General features: G+C 53.1%; 4 protein-coding genes across 7 annotated transcripts in view; 2 read left to right on the top strand and 2 right to left on the bottom strand.

Moving 5' to 3' along the window:
* Nucleotides 1-4,137, bottom strand: part of Ppp1r16a (protein phosphatase 1 regulatory subunit 16A) — a 25,003-nt gene extending 20,866 nt beyond the window's left edge. For 2 of the 4 annotated variants that reach the window (XM_028778835.1, XM_028778834.1), the window contains exons 1-2: nt 4,056-4,121; nt 2,345-2,453 (exon numbers count right to left, since the gene is read on the bottom strand). The gene's annotated coding sequence lies outside the window, so the exon portion shown is untranslated. Of the gene's footprint in view, nt 1-2,344; nt 2,454-4,055 lie in introns of all 4 variants that reach the window. The other 2 variants (XM_028778833.1, XM_028778836.1) reach the window with 2 other exon arrangements.
* A 1,517-nt stretch (nt 4,138-5,654) lies between these two features.
* Nucleotides 5,655-7,782, top strand: Foxh1 (forkhead box H1). The gene is made up of 3 exons (XM_028778829.1): nt 5,655-5,992; nt 6,247-6,351; nt 6,448-7,782. The coding sequence occupies exons 1-3, from the start codon at nt 5,819-5,821 to the stop codon at nt 7,276-7,278; spliced, it is 1,110 nt and encodes a 369-aa protein (XP_028634662.1). The 5' UTR covers nt 5,655-5,818; the 3' UTR covers nt 7,279-7,782.
* On the bottom strand, nt 7,373-14,567 carry Kifc2 (kinesin family member C2). Its single transcript, XM_028778830.1, has 18 exons — nt 14,469-14,567; nt 14,135-14,216; nt 13,848-13,996; nt 13,618-13,756; nt 13,364-13,509; nt 13,224-13,289; nt 13,005-13,133; nt 12,568-12,645; nt 12,343-12,457; nt 12,157-12,266; nt 11,481-11,589; nt 11,211-11,374; nt 9,458-9,562; nt 9,248-9,369; nt 9,028-9,151; nt 8,808-8,937; nt 8,469-8,725; nt 7,373-8,397 (listed from the first exon to the last, which is right to left on the bottom strand). The coding sequence occupies exons 1-18, from the start codon at nt 14,565-14,567 to the stop codon at nt 8,143-8,145; spliced, it is 2,379 nt and encodes a 792-aa protein (XP_028634663.1). The 3' UTR covers nt 7,373-8,142.
* Nucleotides 14,568-15,516: 949 nt separating this feature from the next.
* Nucleotides 15,517-18,373, top strand: part of Cyhr1 (cysteine and histidine rich 1) — a 16,291-nt gene continuing 13,434 nt past the window's right edge. The window contains exons 1-2 of the mRNA XM_028778808.1: nt 15,517-16,000; nt 16,173-16,325. Of these exons, the coding sequence (XP_028634641.1) occupies nt 15,908-16,000; nt 16,173-16,325 (246 nt within the window). The 5' untranslated portion in view covers nt 15,517-15,907. The remainder of the gene's footprint in view (nt 16,001-16,172; nt 16,326-18,373) is intronic.

Here is an 18,373-nt window from a genome sequence, read left to right as displayed (position 1 = left end):
GAGAGAGAGAGAGAGAGAGAGAGAGAGAGAGAGCGAGAGCGCACAGCTACCCTTTGAAGATGGTTGTTATTCACAGAGTACAGGAGGTAAGAAAAGAAATCCACAGACAAAATGATCTAATCTGCACACCTCACTCTGAAGAGAGTGAAGAGAGAGAAAGATTGATATTATTTCCATTTTTGTATTACAGGACTGTGAACCACAGTTAAAGGATGAGATGTAGCTCTGTCAACCCAGCAGCAGAAAAGGAAAAGAACCATATTACTTTGTGGGCACATTCCCAGAAGACAAACTAGGAGTCAGTTACCTACACATTTATACTCATAGCAGCAGCATTCACAACAGAAAAGAACAGGAAACAATCCAAGTACCATCAACACAGGAACAAACAAGACTGGGCACATTCACAGTATAGCTGGAATATTACCCAGCTATAAAAAGGAATGGAATGCTGATACATGCTACAAAAGTGTGAGACATAAAAGGACAGGTTTTGTCTGACTCCACCTATGTCAGGTACCCGTACTATGGAAACTCCTAGAAGCAGATTACAGCACAGCCTTCTGGCATCTAGAGGAGGAGGAACAGGGGTTCTTGTTTCATGGATGCAAACCTTCTATCTTGAAAATTTTGGAAACAGAAGCCAGACATGGTGGTCTACTCCCTGTTACCACAGGATTTCGGAAGCTCAGTTCCAGGTTAGCCTGACTGTACACAGCAAGACACCGTCTCATGAAATAAAAGCCCGAGTGCTGGGGCAGGGAGTGATGGCACATATCTGAAATCCCAACAAGGAGGCAGAGGTTAAAGGATGACAAGTTTAAGGCAACCCTGAATTAAACAGTAAGACCCTCCATCAAAGCAAAGGGGGGGAAAACTGAAGTAGTAGGTGACAGAGTACTTGCCTAGCAAGTGAGATGCCCTGGGTTGTTGCTCTGGGTTATTACCCTGGGTTCAATGCACAGCAGCATGAAAACCAAACCAGACATGGTTTGTGTGCACAGAAGCACAAGCACGTACATGCACACACACACACACACACCGGAATATCCTACAGCTACTATACACCATCAAAAGGATAAAACAGGACTACTTCCATTTTTTTTTCCCCTGGTTCTTCAAGACAGGGTTTCTTAGTATAGTCCTGCCTGTTCTGGAACTGGCTCTTAGGACCAGGCTGACCAGAGATCTGTCTGCTTCTGCCTCCTGAGTGGTAGGATCAAAGCTGTGAGCCATAGCCTTGCAGATTTTTTTATGTGAACTCAGTTTGGGTCAGGAGATAAAAGATGACAGACTAGCCAGGTGGGGTGGCACACACCTTTAATCCCAATTCCAACATTAGGGATGCAGTGGCAGACGTCTCTGTGAGTCTAAGCCTGGTCTACATAGCAAGATCCAAACTAACTAGGACTATGCAGTGAGACTGTCTCAGAACAAAGGGGGGGGGAGGGGAAGTGTGGGGGACTAGATCCTCAGTGGCTAAAAGCACTTGCTGTTTTTCCAGAAGACCAGTGTTAAATCCCCAGCGTCACACTGAGCAGATTACAATCATCTGTAATTCTAGCTCTAGGAGGATCCAGTACCTCTGACCTCCGAGGGCACCTATACTCAACGTATGCAGACATACACATACTCATAGTTTAAAGTAATAAAGATAACATTGGTCTAAGTGGTTAAGAGTGCTAGCTTCCCACTGGGGATTGGTGGCCCATGCCTTTAATTCCAGCACATGGAAGGCAGAGGCAAATACACCTCTGAGTTTGAGATCAGTCTGTCTACAGAGTTCCAGGATAGCTAGGGCTACACAGAGAGACACCCACACCCACCCACAAAGAAAAAGAGCACGGGTTTCCTTCTAGAGGATCCAGGTTCAATCCTCAGCACTGACACAGTAGCTCACAACTGTTAATTCCAGTCACAGGGTATTCAACACTCTCTTCTGGCCTCCTACACACATAGTATATAGACATACATACAAACAAAACACCTGCCAGGCGGTGGTGGCGCACGCCTTTAATCTGAGCACTTGGGAGGCAGAGGCAGGTGGATTTCTGAGTTTGAAGCCAGCCTGGTCTACAGAGTGAGTTCCAGGACAGCCAGGGCTACACAGAGAAACTTGTCTCTAAAAACAAAAACAAAACAAAACAAAACAAAACAAAACAAAAAACCACCCAAACACAAAATATAGTTTTAAAAAATTCTAATAGAGAGACTGGAGACAACTCTCAGAGGTTTATTTATGAGCACTGGTTGCTGTTCCAGAGGACCTCTAGGTTTGATTCCCAGCACCCACATAACAGTTCCTAACTGTCTGTAATTCAGTCTCAAGGGACCTAGAACTCACGGGAGGCAATCCAATGAGCAGCACTCCTTCATGGTCTCTCCTTCAGTTCTTGGCCTCAGGTTCCTCCTTTGAGTTCCTGCCCTGACTTTGTTTCATGATGGACTATGAGCTGTAAGTTGAAATAAACCTTTAAAAATGTTTTTAATAATAATAATTTTTTTTATAAATCTTTTTTTAAAATAAGGTTTCTTTCTTCTTAAAAATGTCTCCTCTGTATATATAGCAATTTTGATTTCTAACCCAGGATTCAGGAAACCATGGGGTCAGTCTGTTGTTACCTAGCCCTTAAGCAAAAAATGACTTGAAATGACTGGATTTTGGATGACCTGTCCACACCTGAGAGGCAGAGACAGGAGAACTGCTGCAAATTTGAGGCTAGCCCAATCTATATTGTAAGTTTAAGGCCTGCTTAGGCTACGTAGTGAGACCCAATCTCAAAAACAAATAGTAAAGGGACTGGTAAGATGGCTCAGAGGTTGAGAGCACTGGTTGCTGCTCTTCCAGAGCACCAGGGTTTAGTTCCCAGTAACCACAACTATAAAATGACAGTTCCAGGAGACCTACAAAGTTATCCTCTAACCACTTACACGTGCACCATGACATGTACCCACCCCAAACGATAAATAAATAATACTTAAAAGAATTATTCCTTTAAAAAAGGAGGCGGGGAACAGGAAGGCCTGAGCCAACAAGGAAGAAAGTCAACCCAGGTATCAGGAGAGGAAACACCCCCCCACCCCTACCCCCCCTCACCCCGCTCTCCCAAAAAACCCTCCTTGGGCAAAAACTAGCAACAGAGGCAGACTAGCAGCCCTTCAGAGAGCCGAGAAAGTCCCGTCACCATGACAATATGAAGCTAGCAGTCAGGGCAGGTCTCACTAGGCCAACAGTCCCTCAATCAAATCTGCTCCCATGCTGGGCTAGTGGCAGCTCTGGTTTCCATGAAGTGAATCAGGAGGTCTTCTAAAGAGCCAGGCTGCTTAAAGCAAGACAAAGCCTCCAAAGAAAACCCCAATCCTATAAGGGAATACCTAGGGAGCAAAGACACTTAGGAGGGCTCATTGAGATCTGTCTTCTCGCCTCTACCTGCACCCCCAACTAAGGATATGGAAGAAAGAAAGGTGGAACAATGAGACGTCAGCTAACTTTGCTCTATGTCCCAAGTCTGAAGTAAGCCAACACACACTTCTCTTCTGCACCCGTAATAATTAATCCTCCTTGTCTCTAGCCTCCAGCACTGGTGCAGTAAGGTACCCAAAGGAGCCCAAACACTTTTCACAGGCTGATCTACATTCCTCTCCTAACCACAATCCATGCGGCACAGCCTCCAGGAAAGGGGCACTTGAAACCATAGGAGGCTCTAGTGTGCTTTTACTGAACTCCAAAGCCCACATGAAGTATAGGAAAGTCCCTTCGCTGTCCTAATGTCAGAATGAAGACTGTCGGTGGATTTACCCGACCAACAAGTTGCAAGAACTACCTTCACTGATAGGTTTCACAAAACAAAACAAACAAACAAAAAAAACACCGTCCGCTGGCCACCTCGCTGGCGCCCCTTCTCCAGGCCCCTCACGACCCGCTTCACTGCCCAGCCAGCACCGGGCCGCAGAACCGGCGCTGGCTCACCCGCTATACCCCGCCCAGCGGTGTCGGGCCTCTCCTGCGTTCCCATATAGGCCCGACCCTCACTCACAATCGCCGGCCCTCTCACCTGGAACCTCACTGGCCGCTCCCTGAACCCGGCCGGGCCGACCCTGGAGCCCGGCGCTCCTCCAGGCGCCACGGGGGCGGGCCCCGCGCCCATCCTCGCCATGGCAACGCGACACTTCCGGCCCAAGGTGTCCAGAGCGGAAGCCGCGGTGCTGGGTGGGAGTGCTGGGCAGAGCCACTGTGCAAGGGCGGGGCCTAAGGAGCGCCCTCCAGGGACGGTGTCATCCCCGGTAGATTGACAGGGGCGGGGTCAGCTCCGGTAGATTATTGGTTGATGCTGTGGAGGAGGTTTTTTTTCCGTGCTTTATTCAGTGACACGAACACCCTGACGTCCCGGGTGGGGCAGGAAGGGCAAGTGTTCAGGTGTTCCCGGAAGGGTGATCTTTATTTATCCTATTCTTTGATAAAAGGGTAGGAGTCCATTCTTCAAAGCAGAAACATCATTGGTCGAAAGATGGAGCAGCCAATACCAGGGGATGGGTGATGGCTGGACCCTGGGACACTGTAGTCAGGGAGAAGCAGCCGAGATGAGGAGCCTTGAAGGTCACACCAAGGAGCCAGGCTTTACTTGGAAGCACGGAAGGACCAGTGGAAAGGGAGACCTCAGACTTGCCGGAGAGAATGATTTCTTTAGTGAATAGGCCAGGGATATTTGCCAGATGAGACACAGCAACTCTCAGCTAGAGCCCTGAGAACGGAAAGCAGAGAGGCAGCAGGTGATAGGATTCTGGAGGAAGACAGATGAGAGCTTAAAAGAAGAATCTGAGATGAGATCACAACCCAGCCAGGAGTATGACTGTCAGAGGAAGTGAAGTCCCACTGTGTTCAAACTCCGTGTGTGTCCACACTCCCTCCTACACTCATGACTGTATCTTTCTTGGCACCAGCAAGTGTCTCAGTCCTTTGATGGTATAATGGGGAGGGGCTTTACAGGAAAAGGTGAATTCTCAAAAGCTTTTAGAGGTCTTGGATTGTCGGCTCTGACACCAACCTGTGCTGTCAGTGCCCTGATCAGACCCTCTATGCAAACCTGCCCCTTGTAGTAGCCAGGAGAACTTGGGTAAAGTTTAGAACATGCGGATGGGGACTGAACCCAAGGATAGAGCCACCAATTAGATGAGCATGCCTTCATGGCGCCGCCTGCAGCACACTCCTGGAAAGATCACTTAGTCTCTAGCTTCCTCTCATTTCTGGGAACAGACTCTACTTCTTCCTTTTCAGTACAGAAGGTCTGTCAGTCTGTATCCCCCACCACCCCACCCCCATCAAGTCCCAAACAGACTCCCCACCTAAGGAGAGGCTTTGTCTTGAACTCCTAGGAATTCCCCCATCCCTCTTGGGGTAGGTTGGCTGAAGGAGTCACTTCCTGTCTGTTAAATGGGAACTAGGGACGGGACCTAGGCAGAAAAGGTATCCTAAAGTAGACCTCTTTCAAGGGCTTTTCCTTCCAGGTTATAGGGGATGCCAAGGCACCCAAAGGCAATCTGGGAGTGGAGACTGATTTTGGAGGCCACCAAAAGTCCCTACTGGAATCTTTTCTGCCCTTCCCTTCAAGATTAACTGAAACCTGCTAATTGTGGCTGCCCACACATCTTCCCCTCCCCCACAGCCTCTTTCTCTCACCCCTCCCCCTTTCATCAGAATGATAAAGGGCCTGGCCTGCCTGCCCCAGCATGGCCTCGGGTTGGGACCTAGCCTCAATTTACAGTCCGACTACTGAGCCCCCAGTTAGTCCAGGCGCCGGCCCAGGGCTACCTCCCTTGCATGGGGCCTCAAGACAACTCTCAGCTGAGGCCTCCAGAGGCAGAGTCTCTTTCGAAGACCCCCAAGAGGAGGAAGAAGAGGTACCTACGGCATGACAAGCCCCCCTACACCTACTTGGCCATGATCGCCTTGGTAATTCAGGCCGCACCTTTCCGCAGGCTGAAACTGGCTCAGGTGAGAGAGTCCCTCGTGCTTTGGGGCGGCACAACTATCCCAGGCCTGATCCCCACTTACTGTAGGCTTACGCTTGGCCTCTGCCTAGCCCACTCTTCCTTCCCTGTGAGACCAGTCCTGAGACCCTTCTCCCACAACCCCTACTCACTCTGCCCTCAGGCAAAGAGAAGAGATGCCCCAGGGTCGGCTGTAGGAGAGGGAGAGGGTACTTTTCCAATCCCCACCTCACCGCGCCAAATACTGCCTGGTTTCAGATTATCCGTCAGGTCCAGGCAGTGTTCCCCTTCTTCAGGGACGACTATGAGGGCTGGAAGGACTCCATCCGCCACAACCTTTCCTCTAACCGGTGCTTCCGTAAGGTGGGATGGTCGATGATCGAATCCCGGGGGCAGCATGGGCTCGGAAACCCTGAATCTCTGGGTAGAACAGCCACACCCAAGCCAATCACTCTCTAGGTGCCCAAGGACCCTGCAAAGCCCCAGGCCAAGGGCAACTTCTGGTCGGTGGACGTGAGCCTGATTCCTGCAGAGGCGCTGCGCCTTCAGAACACTGCCCTGTGCCGTCGATGGCAGAACCGGGGCACAAACAGAGCTTTCGCCAAGGACCTGAGCCCCTACGTGCTCCACGGCCAGCCTTATCAGCCACCCAGTCCCCCGCCACCATCTAAGGAGGATTTCAGCATCAAGTCCCTGCTAGGGAACCCTGGGAAAGAATCCACATGGCCCCACAATCCTGGGCTAGCTGGACAGAGCACCCCAGCTCAGGCAGGCACCTTGTCAAAGGGGGAAGAAGGGGTGGGCATTGGACCCTCTAGCTCCTCTGATAAGCCTCCGTGGCCCGTCTGTTCCCTTCCTGGACCCACAAGAATAGAGGGGGAGAGTTCCCAAGGGGAAGTCATGAGGCCTTCTGTTTCCCCAGATCAAGGCTCCTGGCCCCTTCACTTACTTCAGGATTCCCCAGATTCCATAGGAATGTCCAGGAGGGGGAGCAGAGCTTCGTTGTGGGGACAGCTACCCACTTCTTACTTGCCCATCTACACACCCAATGTAGTAATGCCCTTGGCCACACTACCTCCTCCCTCTTGTCCCCGGTGCCCATCTTCAGCCAGTCCAGCCTACTGGAGCGTGAGTACTGAATCCCAAGGGTCCCAGGACCTGCTCTGTGATCTAGATTCCCTCTTTCAGGGAGTACCACCCAACAAGAGCATCTATGACGTGTGGGTCAGCCACCCTAGGGACCTGGCCACTCCCGCCCCAGGCTGGCTCCTCTCCTGGTACAGCTTGTAATATGTTAGGGCAGAAAGGGCTGCTTCTCTCTTTCACCCATGGATATCATTTTGACAAACCCGAGCTAGGAGCTTTAAAACACCAGGCACAGGCATGCTGAAAACCCATAGCTTTAATTAAGTTACTCCAGAAAGGTTTTTGTCTCTGCTAGATAGGAAGGTCTGGCCCATCAATGCCTTTGACGCTCTCACACTCGGGGACCAGATCTGGATCTGGAGAGCGGACTCAGCCTGGATAGTGTCTCCTCTCGATCCCACCTTCTCAGGCCCTCAAGCCATCCATCCATCTATCCATCCCTCTGTCACCATGCCTTCCTGGCTCCAGGCTGGGGGAGGGAGAGCCAAAAGTGGGTCCAATCTGAAGTCTTGCCCTCTCTCAACTGCCTGGGTAGAAGGTAGCACCTTTCAGGGACAGGGTTAAGAAATGAAAGACTGGACCATCCGTGATTTTGGTGTAATGGAAGGAGGGGAGAGATTAACAGTAAAGGAATTTACAACATTTTAATTCCAAGTCTGATATTGGGGGCAGGGTGGTGACTTGGAAAACCACTTGGTCTGGGGTCTGGTTCCTGCAGCTCTGGCTCCCCTGCTGTGTTCGGAGATAAGGGCAAATGGCGATAAGAGAACTGAAGGCCTGTGGCTCAGCTGGGGGTGGAAGGGTGGAGGCAATCCTTTCTCAAAGCTAACATTCTGTGGCCAGATCAAGAAAAGGAAGGGGGAAACTGTAGACCTCTGTTGGGGGCAGCTAGGGCCCCGGAGTTTTTGTTTTTAAAGGTTGCCCTGGGAAATGGGGTATAGGATTCACTGTTACCTCTGCCAGCAGAGGTATGTTCTCAAGCCCAGTTCCAGGGGCTTTGACCCAGATCTAGGGAAGCAGGTCCCCTGGAGGTTGAAGAGTCAAGCCAGAGCAGCTGTTGGGGCTGGGACTGGGAGGGCTGCCAGGAGACGGTGTAGGGGTGCAGGAAGTTCCAGTGAGTGGGGTGTCGGTACTGAGAGAAGAGGGAGTTCCAGAGCGTGGGGCTCTACGGCGCCGGGCAGGCCCCAATTCCACTTGACCCACTCGCTGGGCGAACTTGAGCGAGCAGATGGTCTCCCCGAGATCTTCCGCCCTTGTGGAGATCTACAAGAGAGTGGAACTCATACACAGTCCTGGTGGCAGCACCCTAGGCTTGCACTACCCCAGGGACACACCTGCAGCAGTAGAACTGCAGTGGTGCCCGCCCCGAGCGCCGGCTGTAACAGGCGCGTAAGCTGTGAGTCACGGAAGGGCACATGAGGCCTCCGAGCTCGCAGCGCGGCCATCACTCCTCCTAATGCCAGCAAGGAGCGGTTGATTGCCTGGGCCTCACGCAGACGCCTGGCGCCATTCGGGTCTCTCTGTACCGGGCTGGCCACCCCTGCTTTCCACACCCGTTCAGATCCTGCCAGATCCACCAGGTGGAGTGTGCCTGCAGGGCAAATGAACCAGATGTGGATGGAAACCTTTTGTGAGCTGGAAACTCAGCGGGACTTAAGCACAACCAGTGGTACCTGTGATACCCTGGGCCCTAGGAGGAGATGCTGCACGTAAAGTCAGTGTAACTAGGGCGTGGGAGCGTGAGCTGTGCTGGTTCATGACAGTGGCTGCTGTAGCTCGGTTGCTTCTCCCCAGACTCAGCATCTGGAGAGCAAAGCATCAAGGCTGACCTGGTATATCTATATAGTCCCTGCCCCTAGGTGGAAGAAGACGGGCTCTGGAGGGCAGCTTTACCTGGTGCAGGGTTTCCAGGTTAGGTACATCCCAGTGTGTGAGGCCGGCCACTTGAATTCCCCCCTGCCCTGCAGGTCCCTGCCTCACTACCAGGCGCTCTGGAGGCCCTGTAGCTAGGAGGTCCCTGGTGAGAGAGGGTGGGTTTAATTCTATGGGTTTTAAAGCTGGCTGCAGAACCCTGGGCCAGGGGCAAGGAGAAAGCCGCCCACGCATCCCTGACCTGACCGTCTCGTTGTAGATCTCCACCATGCTGAGGGTCACATGGTGGTGCCCTCCAGTCCCCATCTCGTGGAACAGCAACTGCAGTGCCCTAGGAGCTATGCCAGGGTCCTCAGGTGGGCCCTGACGACAGTGTGTAGTGCCATATTGGACTCTCATACAAAGCCCTGAGTCTCCCCCACCCCCACCCCCAGTGCAAGCTCCAACCTACCTCCATGCTGTAAGTTTTCCCTGTCCCAGTCTGACCATAAGTGAAGATGCAGACACTGTACCCCTGGAGGCAGGACAACACAGCTGGTTCCAGCTGCCTGAAGACCTGGGGGCAAAAAACAGGTGAGAGAAGTGTTCTCAGTCCTTCCCTATCTCCCCTTCAAGACCTGGAAGGGTAGTAAGTGCAGTCAGCAAAATGTGACCAAAGTGTAACTCCCCTGGGAAGTAGCTCCCTTTCTCTGTATAGCGGCTGCCTTAAGAATCAGCAGGGCGGAGGCATAACAAAAACAACAGTCTGGCAGACAATGTAGAGTCCTAGAGACCAGTGGGGTAAGTGAGAGCAGAGGTCAAGAGCTTATTAGATGCTAGGGCTAGACTTCCAGGTTAAAACCTGAGGTGACTAAAAACCAAGGACGGATCATGCTTTCTGTGCTTTTTTGGGTCATTCCTCTCTATGGCAACAATTGGAAATGTGTGTTAGGAAACTGGAGTAGTACTTGATGAGAAAATAATAAACCTAAACAGGGAGGAGTGGTGCATGCCTTTAATCCCCAATCCTCGAGAAGCAGGGGCAGGCAGACCTGAGCTTGAGGCCAGGCTGTCTACATAGCTAGTTCCAGACCAGCCAGAGACACACAGTGAGACCCTGTCTTAAAAACAGACAAATAAACAAACAAGAAGGACCTCTGCGGGTATAGGAGATAATGACAAGGAAGGACTATAGAAACCAGGCTCAGAGAAACAGCTGAGGAAGACACGGGGCTGAAACGTTCAACCTGTTGGACAGAACTATGCTGGGGACAATAAGAGCCTTCTGAGTGACTACACGGCCAGCTTTCATATGAGAAGGTCTTTAGGGATTGACTGGCTGTCACGTCTGATTGGTGATCATATAAACAGTGTCTAAAATTAGCAGAGTGGGGATAAAAAGTTCAGGGCTAGGTAGCGCCAAAAATGGGAAACCCAGGTGAGAGAACAGATGAGAGAAACTTCTTGAGAGCTACATCTGGTCCAGTTTGTCAGATCGATTGCCCAGTGCAGAAGAGTCGAGGGAGCTGTCCATGGCTGCAGTTTGGTGTGGGAAATGATGCTAGGGGTGAGTGTAAGACAGACAGAGGCAGGTGGGAAATCAGTCAGTGAGTCTGTCCCTGCTAGACACTACACCGTCTCTGTGAGAGCAGCAGGTAGCATGGGTCTTCACTGCCAGCTCTGTCTCTTACCTAATCCCCTATCAGCTCTGAGCCCTCATCTCAGTCACAGAAGCTCCAGAAGCACACTTTATGTGCAAATGGAGACCATGTGTGAAACAAGTTGGGGTAGACTGCTTTTCCACTGGGGTCTGGCCAGAAAAAAATGGGAAGAGTAGGATCGGAGCAGAGCGGGGGGTGGGGGGGAGCACTGGGGCTCCCACCTAGCCTGTCTTGGAGTTACAAAGCAAATAGAAGCTCTGCCTTCACAGATGGGTAGAAGCCTGGGCAGAAGAGGCTCCAAGCTATCACCCACAGGCTCACAGCCACCACTGGGGAACCATCGGGGCTCTACAGCCAGTTCCACACGGGTAGTAACTCACTTTGGACAGGCATTTTCCTTAGCACTCAGCTAGGTAGCCAAGTACTTTCAGTGGCTCCCTTCCCTGATGGAGCCCAGCCTCCCACCATCTAGGTATTCAGATGGGCATGGAAGAGGGAATGGACCTCTTCTGGATGCAGGGGACTCGGAGGAAGGGTCAGGACAGATGCAAAGGTAGCTGTCACCTCCTCCTGGCTGGCATCTTGAGGAAAGACCCAGTCCAGGCGAAAGCGATGCCGGCGCCCTCGGTAGCACGTGGTGATGGTTCCCCCTTGACCAGGCTCCACGCTCACTAGGCTGGAAGGTTTCCCTTCGGCTGGTCTCAGCCGACACAGAACACGAATATTCCCTGCATTGAAGATCGCATCAGCATATTGCCTCCTTAGCCCTGAAACATAGAGAGCTCTTCTCCTAATCTGTAGTCACTGGGGCTCCACTCCTAAAGCCATTCTCACCCTTGAGTTCCAAAAGGCGCCCTGAGCAGCCAGTTGGGGGTGCTTGGTGCCCTTCTGGGAACTGAGTCCTGGCCTTTCCAGCTGACAAAGCCCCAAGGGCCCAGGAAACCTGTGAGGAAAACAAAGGTGTTAGTGTGTCCTATTGAAGCGGGCTGCTGAGAGCAAAACAGTCATTTGTAGTGGCATACAACTGTCAATAGATATGGACCTCAGGCCATCATTTGGTCGATCTGAAACAGAATCTAGGAATCATAGGCAAGAATATTCATGCTATCATCTGTCCTTCTGGGCTTTCCAGCAATTATCGATTTTCATAGTACAGAAATGAGGACACAGCCAGGTGGTGGCAGAGTGTACTTTAATCTCAGCATTTGGGAGGCAGAGGCAAGTGGATCTCTGAGTTTGAGACCCGCTTAGACTATAGAGTGAGTTCCAGGTCAGCTAGGGACATACAGAGAAAATCTGTCTTAATTCTCCTACCACAAAAAAAAAAAAAAAAAAAAATTAGAACACTTTGGGTTACTCAGAAATTATTCTGATCCAAGTGTCAACAACTGGCCCACTAGTATAGGCTGCTCCTGAAGGATGGGAAGGGAAGAACAGTAACAGGCTTCCCTGGAACGGACAGTGAACAGACTGCTTACAGAAAAGGTACTAGGAGGGGAAGGATCCTGACCTGGCCTTGAGCCTCACTCAGCGAGCCCTGACAACTCTGGGTAAAGGTGCTGACTAGTCCTCGGAGGTCCCCACAGCCCTGACGAAGGCTGGCCATCCGTGCCCGAAGTCCTAGAGGAGGAAGGCCATTGAGAGGGAAGAAAGCAGACTGCAGAGCTTTCCCGGAAGCCACCTTCTCATCCCTTACCTGCCAGCTGTCCATGAACTTGCTGCAGCTCCTGTCTGCAGTTCTGTTCTGTCTCCTGCTGGAGCTGCTGGAGGGCCCCTCGAAGGCCCTGCAGCTGCAGCTCCTGTACCCCCAGCTGTCCCTCCCAACCCCACTTCTGTCACTGAGGAAACGGGCACCAGGCCCTGCCCCAGACTTCATCTCCCAGTTTCCCATCCCTCCTCATCCCTAGGTCCCCTAGCCCACCTGGACTCGGAGAGCTTCTGTGGTGTCCTGGGCCTCTTGAAGCTGTCCCTGCAGCTCCAACAGTGCCCCTGCCTCCTCCTATAGAGAGCGGGAACCAGATGGGCCATGGAGCCAAATGCAAGCTCAGGAAAGAGTATCCTATAGTTTTGTTTCACAGACTCAGGCCAAAACAAGAATTGGCTAAATCCACGGTACCTAACTCCATGCAAGGCTCCCTGACCCAGGCTCTTTGTTTTCCTGAGGTTACTCAGAGAGACCAAGAATGGGGCTAGGGGGTGATTTCTACAACAATCAACCTCATTGACTTTGTTCATAGTTAGAGATGGCCCCCACTAAAGCAAACATAAAAGTCCTGAGGAGGCTGAGATACTGTTGCTGGATACCAGGTGTACAGGAACCTGGACTGCAGACACCACAGCAGCCGAATGGCAGAGTACCTGGGGAGGTCTGGGGAGTGGGCCAGGCCCCCAGTGCAGCAGGAGGTCCCGAGTAAGGTTCAAGCTCTGTTTCAAGGCTTCATTCTCCAATGTGAGGTGCTGGACTCTTTTCTCTGAATCTGTCACCCCCTGACAGAGAGGGATATCATCAGCACCCACCTGAAATTCCTGACTTTTCAGCCTGTCCCCTATGCCCACCCCAAAAACACTCCCACTCACCACTCCCAGACGAAGTCTACTCAGCTCTTCTTCCTGCTGCTCCAGCTGCTGTCTCAGCTCTTCCAGCTGTGGAGGAGTCAGTGACAGGACAGAATCCCTTTTTGGATCTCACCACTGCCCAAGTCCCTGGCATTCCTTACCTGTCCAAGAATGAGCTGCTCCAACCGCTGCCAAACTCTCTGTTCCTCCTCCAACTGCGGAGGCTGGTGTTCTTGGGGCTCATCCCTTAGTACCTCATCCAGGATGGGAGTGGGCTGAGAGGAGCTTTCTTCTTGTGACAGAGACCCTGGAGAGAGATGGGCCCAGTTATAAGTAAGGAGATGCCTGGTACAGAGAGCAGAGCCAGTTCTGATAAATCCTGCTCCTTCCACTATTGGTGATACTCTTTACAGACCATCTAGAGTGGAGGGCTGCACTGGGCAGGCTGGCTGAGTCCCCTGGAGCAGGGCCTGCCTCCCCCGGGGGCTCCGTGTCCATGCCAGAAGGGCCAAGAGCTGACTTGTTACTGTCAACAGTGGGGGGACTTCACCAGGCTGTGAAGGAAGTAAGAACCAAAGCAAAGGAGTTGGGATGTGAGGACCACAGAGGCTAGGGAAAGGAGTAACTGGAGATGATATTGCTCACCTTGCCCAGGTCAGGAGTCGTCCCACAGCTCTCTTCTGCCCCCAACTGGAGGGAGAGGAACTCAGCAAGACGCATGAGTGCCTCTTCCAGGGACACCTCAGCTGCTCCACCCTCCGCTCCTTTCTGGCCATCCTCAGATTCTGAGCAGCCTGAGTGAGGAAGGAAAAGGCATTCTGCATCACTAGAATGGAGGGGAGGCCTTTCTCCCTTCAGGTGAGGTTACAGTACTCCAACTGCGGGGATTGCCTCGACCCTTCCTTCCCCAGCAGCTCCTGGCATGCACCTACCGGCCAGGCTGTTCAGCTCAGTCCACAGTTCTGATGTGAACTGATCCGGACGGCGACGACCCCTAGGTTGGCCGCCGCTTTTCTGGGAAGAGAGCATGGGGCACAAGTGAGGGGGCTGGCACCATGTGCGACTCTTTCGCTTCTGAAATGGGCCAAGAGGTTGGGGTTGAGATCTTTGACCCCACAACCTATACACAGAGACAATACTGGTCAATGAACAGTACTATTTCCCAGAGCAGGTGCCTAAGGACTTAAGCTGCACAGGTCAGCCACGACCAGATCTCCGAATGACGGTCGGTGGTAACCAATCGTGATGTAGGCCTACGCCGCTCACCTGGGTGGGGTCCCCGGGGTCCGAGACCGCCGCAGCCCCGCCATCCCTGCGGAAAAGACTGTAGAAGATGTAGATGAGCAGAGAGTAAAAGGCGTACATGGGGGCGCGGGGCGGCAGAGAGCACCGCTTCGCGCCGCCCCGCGTCCCCGCACCAGGTCTCTGCACCCGCCCGCCGCAGTGCCCATGCGCATGCTCGCGGCGATCGCCCCCACGGACGATCTTCCACGGGCGGAGGGCCCACACTGAGGAGCGACTGCAAGGAACTGCAAAACTTGTACTTAAGGCCCTATCCAGCGTTTTTTAGTCCCTCTTTCGCAAAGAACTCCAGCCGCTGTCTAGCCTCTTTTGGGAATCCCTCGGAGACCCCCACCGTGGTACACGCAGGGGAACGGAGCCTTCGGAGCACAGGTGTACAACCTCTCCTCCCCGGGTAGCCCAGCCCAGACTCCACCCCTCCCCGGAGCCAGCCCCGCCCAGACCTCACCTTCGGTCATACCCTCGCCCCTCCCACAGCTAAGCAATACTCCTTCGAAGCCCCACCCCATCCCGACTCACAGCTCCGCCTAGACCCCTCGAAGCGCCACCTCTTTTTTCTCAGTCCTAGCCTACTGCCCCGAAGCTTCGCCTACGTCCCCGGCTCAGACCATGGACCCTTCACAATCCCAGTGCTCCAGCAAACCCGTACTGAAGCCCATGGGTTGTGACTCATGCCTTTAATCCGAGCGCTCAGGAGGCAGAGGCAGGCAAATCTCAGTGAGTTTGAGGCCAGCCGCTACAGGAAGTTCCAGGACAGCTAGGGTTATGTAAAGAGACCCTATCTAAACCACAAACTGGCACTGAACAACTGGTCGCGACCTCCATGCTTCCAGCCCCACCCCTCTAGAGCCTCCCACGGCTCTCCACAGGCCCCGCCCCGCCACTCTAGCCCGAGCACCTCTCGTTGGTGGATGTAAGCCGGCTGCTCCAGTCCGCGTCTCGGGAGGGCGGGCTAGGAGGCGAGGCCGACTGTTGTGGGCGGGTTCGGGCCTTCCGCTCCGCGTCTCCAGGTGCTGCGCGCTGCCTGCGGCAGGCAGGCCTTCGCTGCTGCTTCTTCCCGTCTACTGCGTGGAAGACCGTATCTAGGACCGTGCCCAGGCCACGGCAAGAAATAACTCCTCTTGCCGTTCCGAGTCCCTGGCCTGACACCCCGCTTGGGCGCCAAGATTCCAATCTTATTCCCCTTTCCCAGTAAATTAGTCCTTCTTCCTTGCAGGTGAGTCCAGTGACCTCAGGGCTCCGAAAAGTTTGGAGCTGAATCTCTTCTAATGTCTACTCAAAGGTCTCTGGAATTTGAGATTCCTGAAGAGCTGCCCTAAAGACTCCAGATCGCCAGCCACTGTGCTTACTTCTCTCCAAATTTGAAGATTCCTTTCCTATCTCCTCAAACTATTCAACGTGTCATGGTTTCCAAACCCAGGGATGAATGGAGCACTGTCCTGTCCCACCTGGTGTTGGCAGGGGTGTCCCTGCATGCAGCGGTGAGCTCTGTACAGGTGAATATTCTTACTTTCACAAACTACGTAGATCCTTAGACTAGAAAGAGGGTGATGGGAGGCATGGGCGGCAGGGATTTCTGGACTGTCCCAAACTCATTGCTATTTAAAAGTGGCTGTTCTTAAATGGCTTCTTTTCCCTTAACATGTCTATTTTTCCCCGTGTCAATAGTCCAGTCGAGGAGCAGCTGCTGGCTTCCTGCTCCAGACCTTTGCTGCCATCATTGTGTTGGCCCCAGGGCTAAACACACATGAAGACTGCCTCGCTGGAGCTTGGGTTGCCACAGTCATCGGTCTCCCTCTTCTGGCCTTCGATTTTCACTGGGTGAATGGGGACCGCTCTTCTGCCAACGTGCTTCTGGGAGGAGGCATGGTGCTGGCAGTGGCTGGTGACCACCTTGGCCCTGAAGGGTGCTCTGTAGCTGGGCAGGCAGTACTGCTGGTGGTTGCCGTGACCATCCTTATTGTGGCTGTTTTCACAGCCAACACTTATGGGATGTGGGGGGGTGCCATGCTGGGTGTGGCAGGCCTCTTGAGCCGGCTGGAAGAGGACAGGCTGCTACTGCTACCAAAGGAGGATGTCTGTCGTTGGGCCCTGGCTGCAGGTAGTTGGGCCTATTGCCGGGCCCTGCACACACAACGCCTGCAGTGGGAGTGACTGTGACACTGACAGCAACTCAGAGTTTCTGTGCCAGGTACTACTATGCCTCCTACTGGTCCACATGTAGAGGCTCTCTTCGGGATAAGCTGTCCTTCCTCTTAAAGTGAGCCTGTTATAGTTTCACTGGGCAGAACTTGGGTGCTATCCCTTCTCTGGTCATGCATGTGTGGAAGCTTACCTAAAACCAGAATGCAAAGAACAGGTCTTTAGGACACTTGGGGCCTGATTCTGGGAGGAAGGTGGTTGTGAGTCAGAGGCCTGATTTCCAATAAATGTTAGGAATATACAGGAGTATGGAATCTGCTTATTCTTGAGCTAGCTTCCTAAAGCCTCCAGGGTATCAGCTGATTTCCCTAAGTAAAGGAGATGGGTGGTGTGGTGTAACTAGCATAAGGCATTATTTACTTTAGCATCCTGGCAGACTTGCCAAGAGAACCCCAGAGTCCCGGGCGTGGTGGTGCAGGTCTTTAGGTGAGACCCTGTATTTAAAAAAGATAAAGAAAAGAAAAGCAGAAGAAGGAAAAGAAAAAGAAGAGAGAAGAAAAAGAAAGAAAAACATTTTTTTAAAAAGAGAAAAAAATAAAAACTTCCCTGCTCAGAAGAGAGTTTTGGGGCCTTGGTTTCCTGGGACTTAGTAAATTTGCATATATCCTTGTTGGACCTGGCAGGTGGCCCTCTGGGGCAATGACCTTCACAAATTGATGGCTGAATTCATAAAGGGTAGAAGAGGGCTATACCTCAGCAATTCCCAGAAACTGCACATCCCTCTGGACTGACTTGATAACTACCTGTTTGACACCCTCTTGTCTGTGCAAGACATATCTTAAGACCCCTACTTTCTTCTACTCCAACTCTTTCTGCAACTCTGAGGGTGGGACGAAGAGGTGGGTTAGGGAGTGTACACTCAATCTTTCGCTGTTCCTGTACTTGCATCTTGTTGACCTTTATCTGTCACGCAAGAGTGGTGGTAGATGAGTTTTTCAAGATCGTGTTCCAACACTCTGGTCAGTTAGGCCAGAACCTTGCGCACACAAGCCCGAATTTCTGTACATATTGGCACAGGCACCCCCCTGAACATGGAGACTAGGGGCGATTTGCACTCTCGAGGAGTCTGAAGTCTGGGTACCTCTTCATACCCCGGAGCTGACTGTACCTCTCCAAGGGCGGACTCTCCCCCACTCCCCCCAGCCCCTCTCGCGGTAGCCTCCTGGACCCCACCCCCTTCTGTTCACCTTCTAGGGTGGGTGGGCTCTCTGGCGTTCTCGCTCCTCCATTGGAGGTGGCCGCCGCGTCATCTTGGCCCTCGCGGCACTTCCATTGGCTTGCGCGGAGCCCACGTGACCAGGAGGACGAGGGGGCGGTGGCGTGGGGGGGTCCGCAGCGAAAACAAAGATGGCGGCCGCGCCGGGGTTGGTGGCCGGGGCGGCTGCGGGAGGACGCGCGGGCCAGGCCCACTGAGGCAGCTGCACGGTGGGCAGGCTGCGGGGTCACCGCAGTAGTGAGAAGCCGGCAGGGGCGCGCGGCGACCCTAACTTCCAGCCGGCGAGCGCGCCGGCACCCGCCCGCCGGGCCGGCCGGCCGCGATGTCCGGCGCCGAGGAGGCCGGCGGGGGTGGCCCGGCTGCAGGGCCCGCGGGTGCCGTGCCGGCAGGGGTTGGGGTACCGGCAGCGCACGACGCCACTGACCCCGCAGCCTGCCCACCGTGCAGCTGC

This window comes from Grammomys surdaster, unplaced genomic scaffold, assembly GCF_004785775.1.
Source record: "Grammomys surdaster isolate TR1022 unplaced genomic scaffold, NIH_TR_1.0 342, whole genome shotgun sequence".
Lineage (NCBI taxonomy): Eukaryota > Metazoa > Chordata > Mammalia > Rodentia > Muridae > Grammomys > Grammomys surdaster.
Note: the sequence above shows the minus strand (reverse complement) of the source record. Positions and strands in the feature narration are given on the sequence as shown.

Coding starts and splice junctions, on each gene's coding strand:
- Foxh1 (XM_028778829.1), top strand. CDS start 5,819: ATGGGGCCTCAAGACAACTCTCAGCTGAGGCCTCCAGAGGCAGAGTCT. Junction 5,993..6,246: donor GCAGGCTGAAACTGGCTCAG/GTGAGAGAGTCC, acceptor GCCTGGTTTCAG/ATTATCCGTCAGGTCCAGGC. Junction 6,352..6,447: donor CTAACCGGTGCTTCCGTAAG/GTGGGATGGTCG, acceptor ATCACTCTCTAG/GTGCCCAAGGACCCTGCAAA.
- Kifc2 (XM_028778830.1), bottom strand. CDS start 14,567: ATGTACGCCTTTTACTCTCTGCTCATCTACATCTTCTACAGTCTTTTC. Junction 13,510..13,617: donor GCAGCCCTCCACTCTAGATG/GTCTGTAAAGAG, acceptor ATCTCTCTCCAG/GGTCTCTGTCACAAGAAGAA. Junction 9,563..11,210: donor AAGATGCCAGCCAGGAGGAG/GTGACAGCTACC, acceptor TTTTGCCCCCAG/GTCTTCAGGCAGCTGGAACC.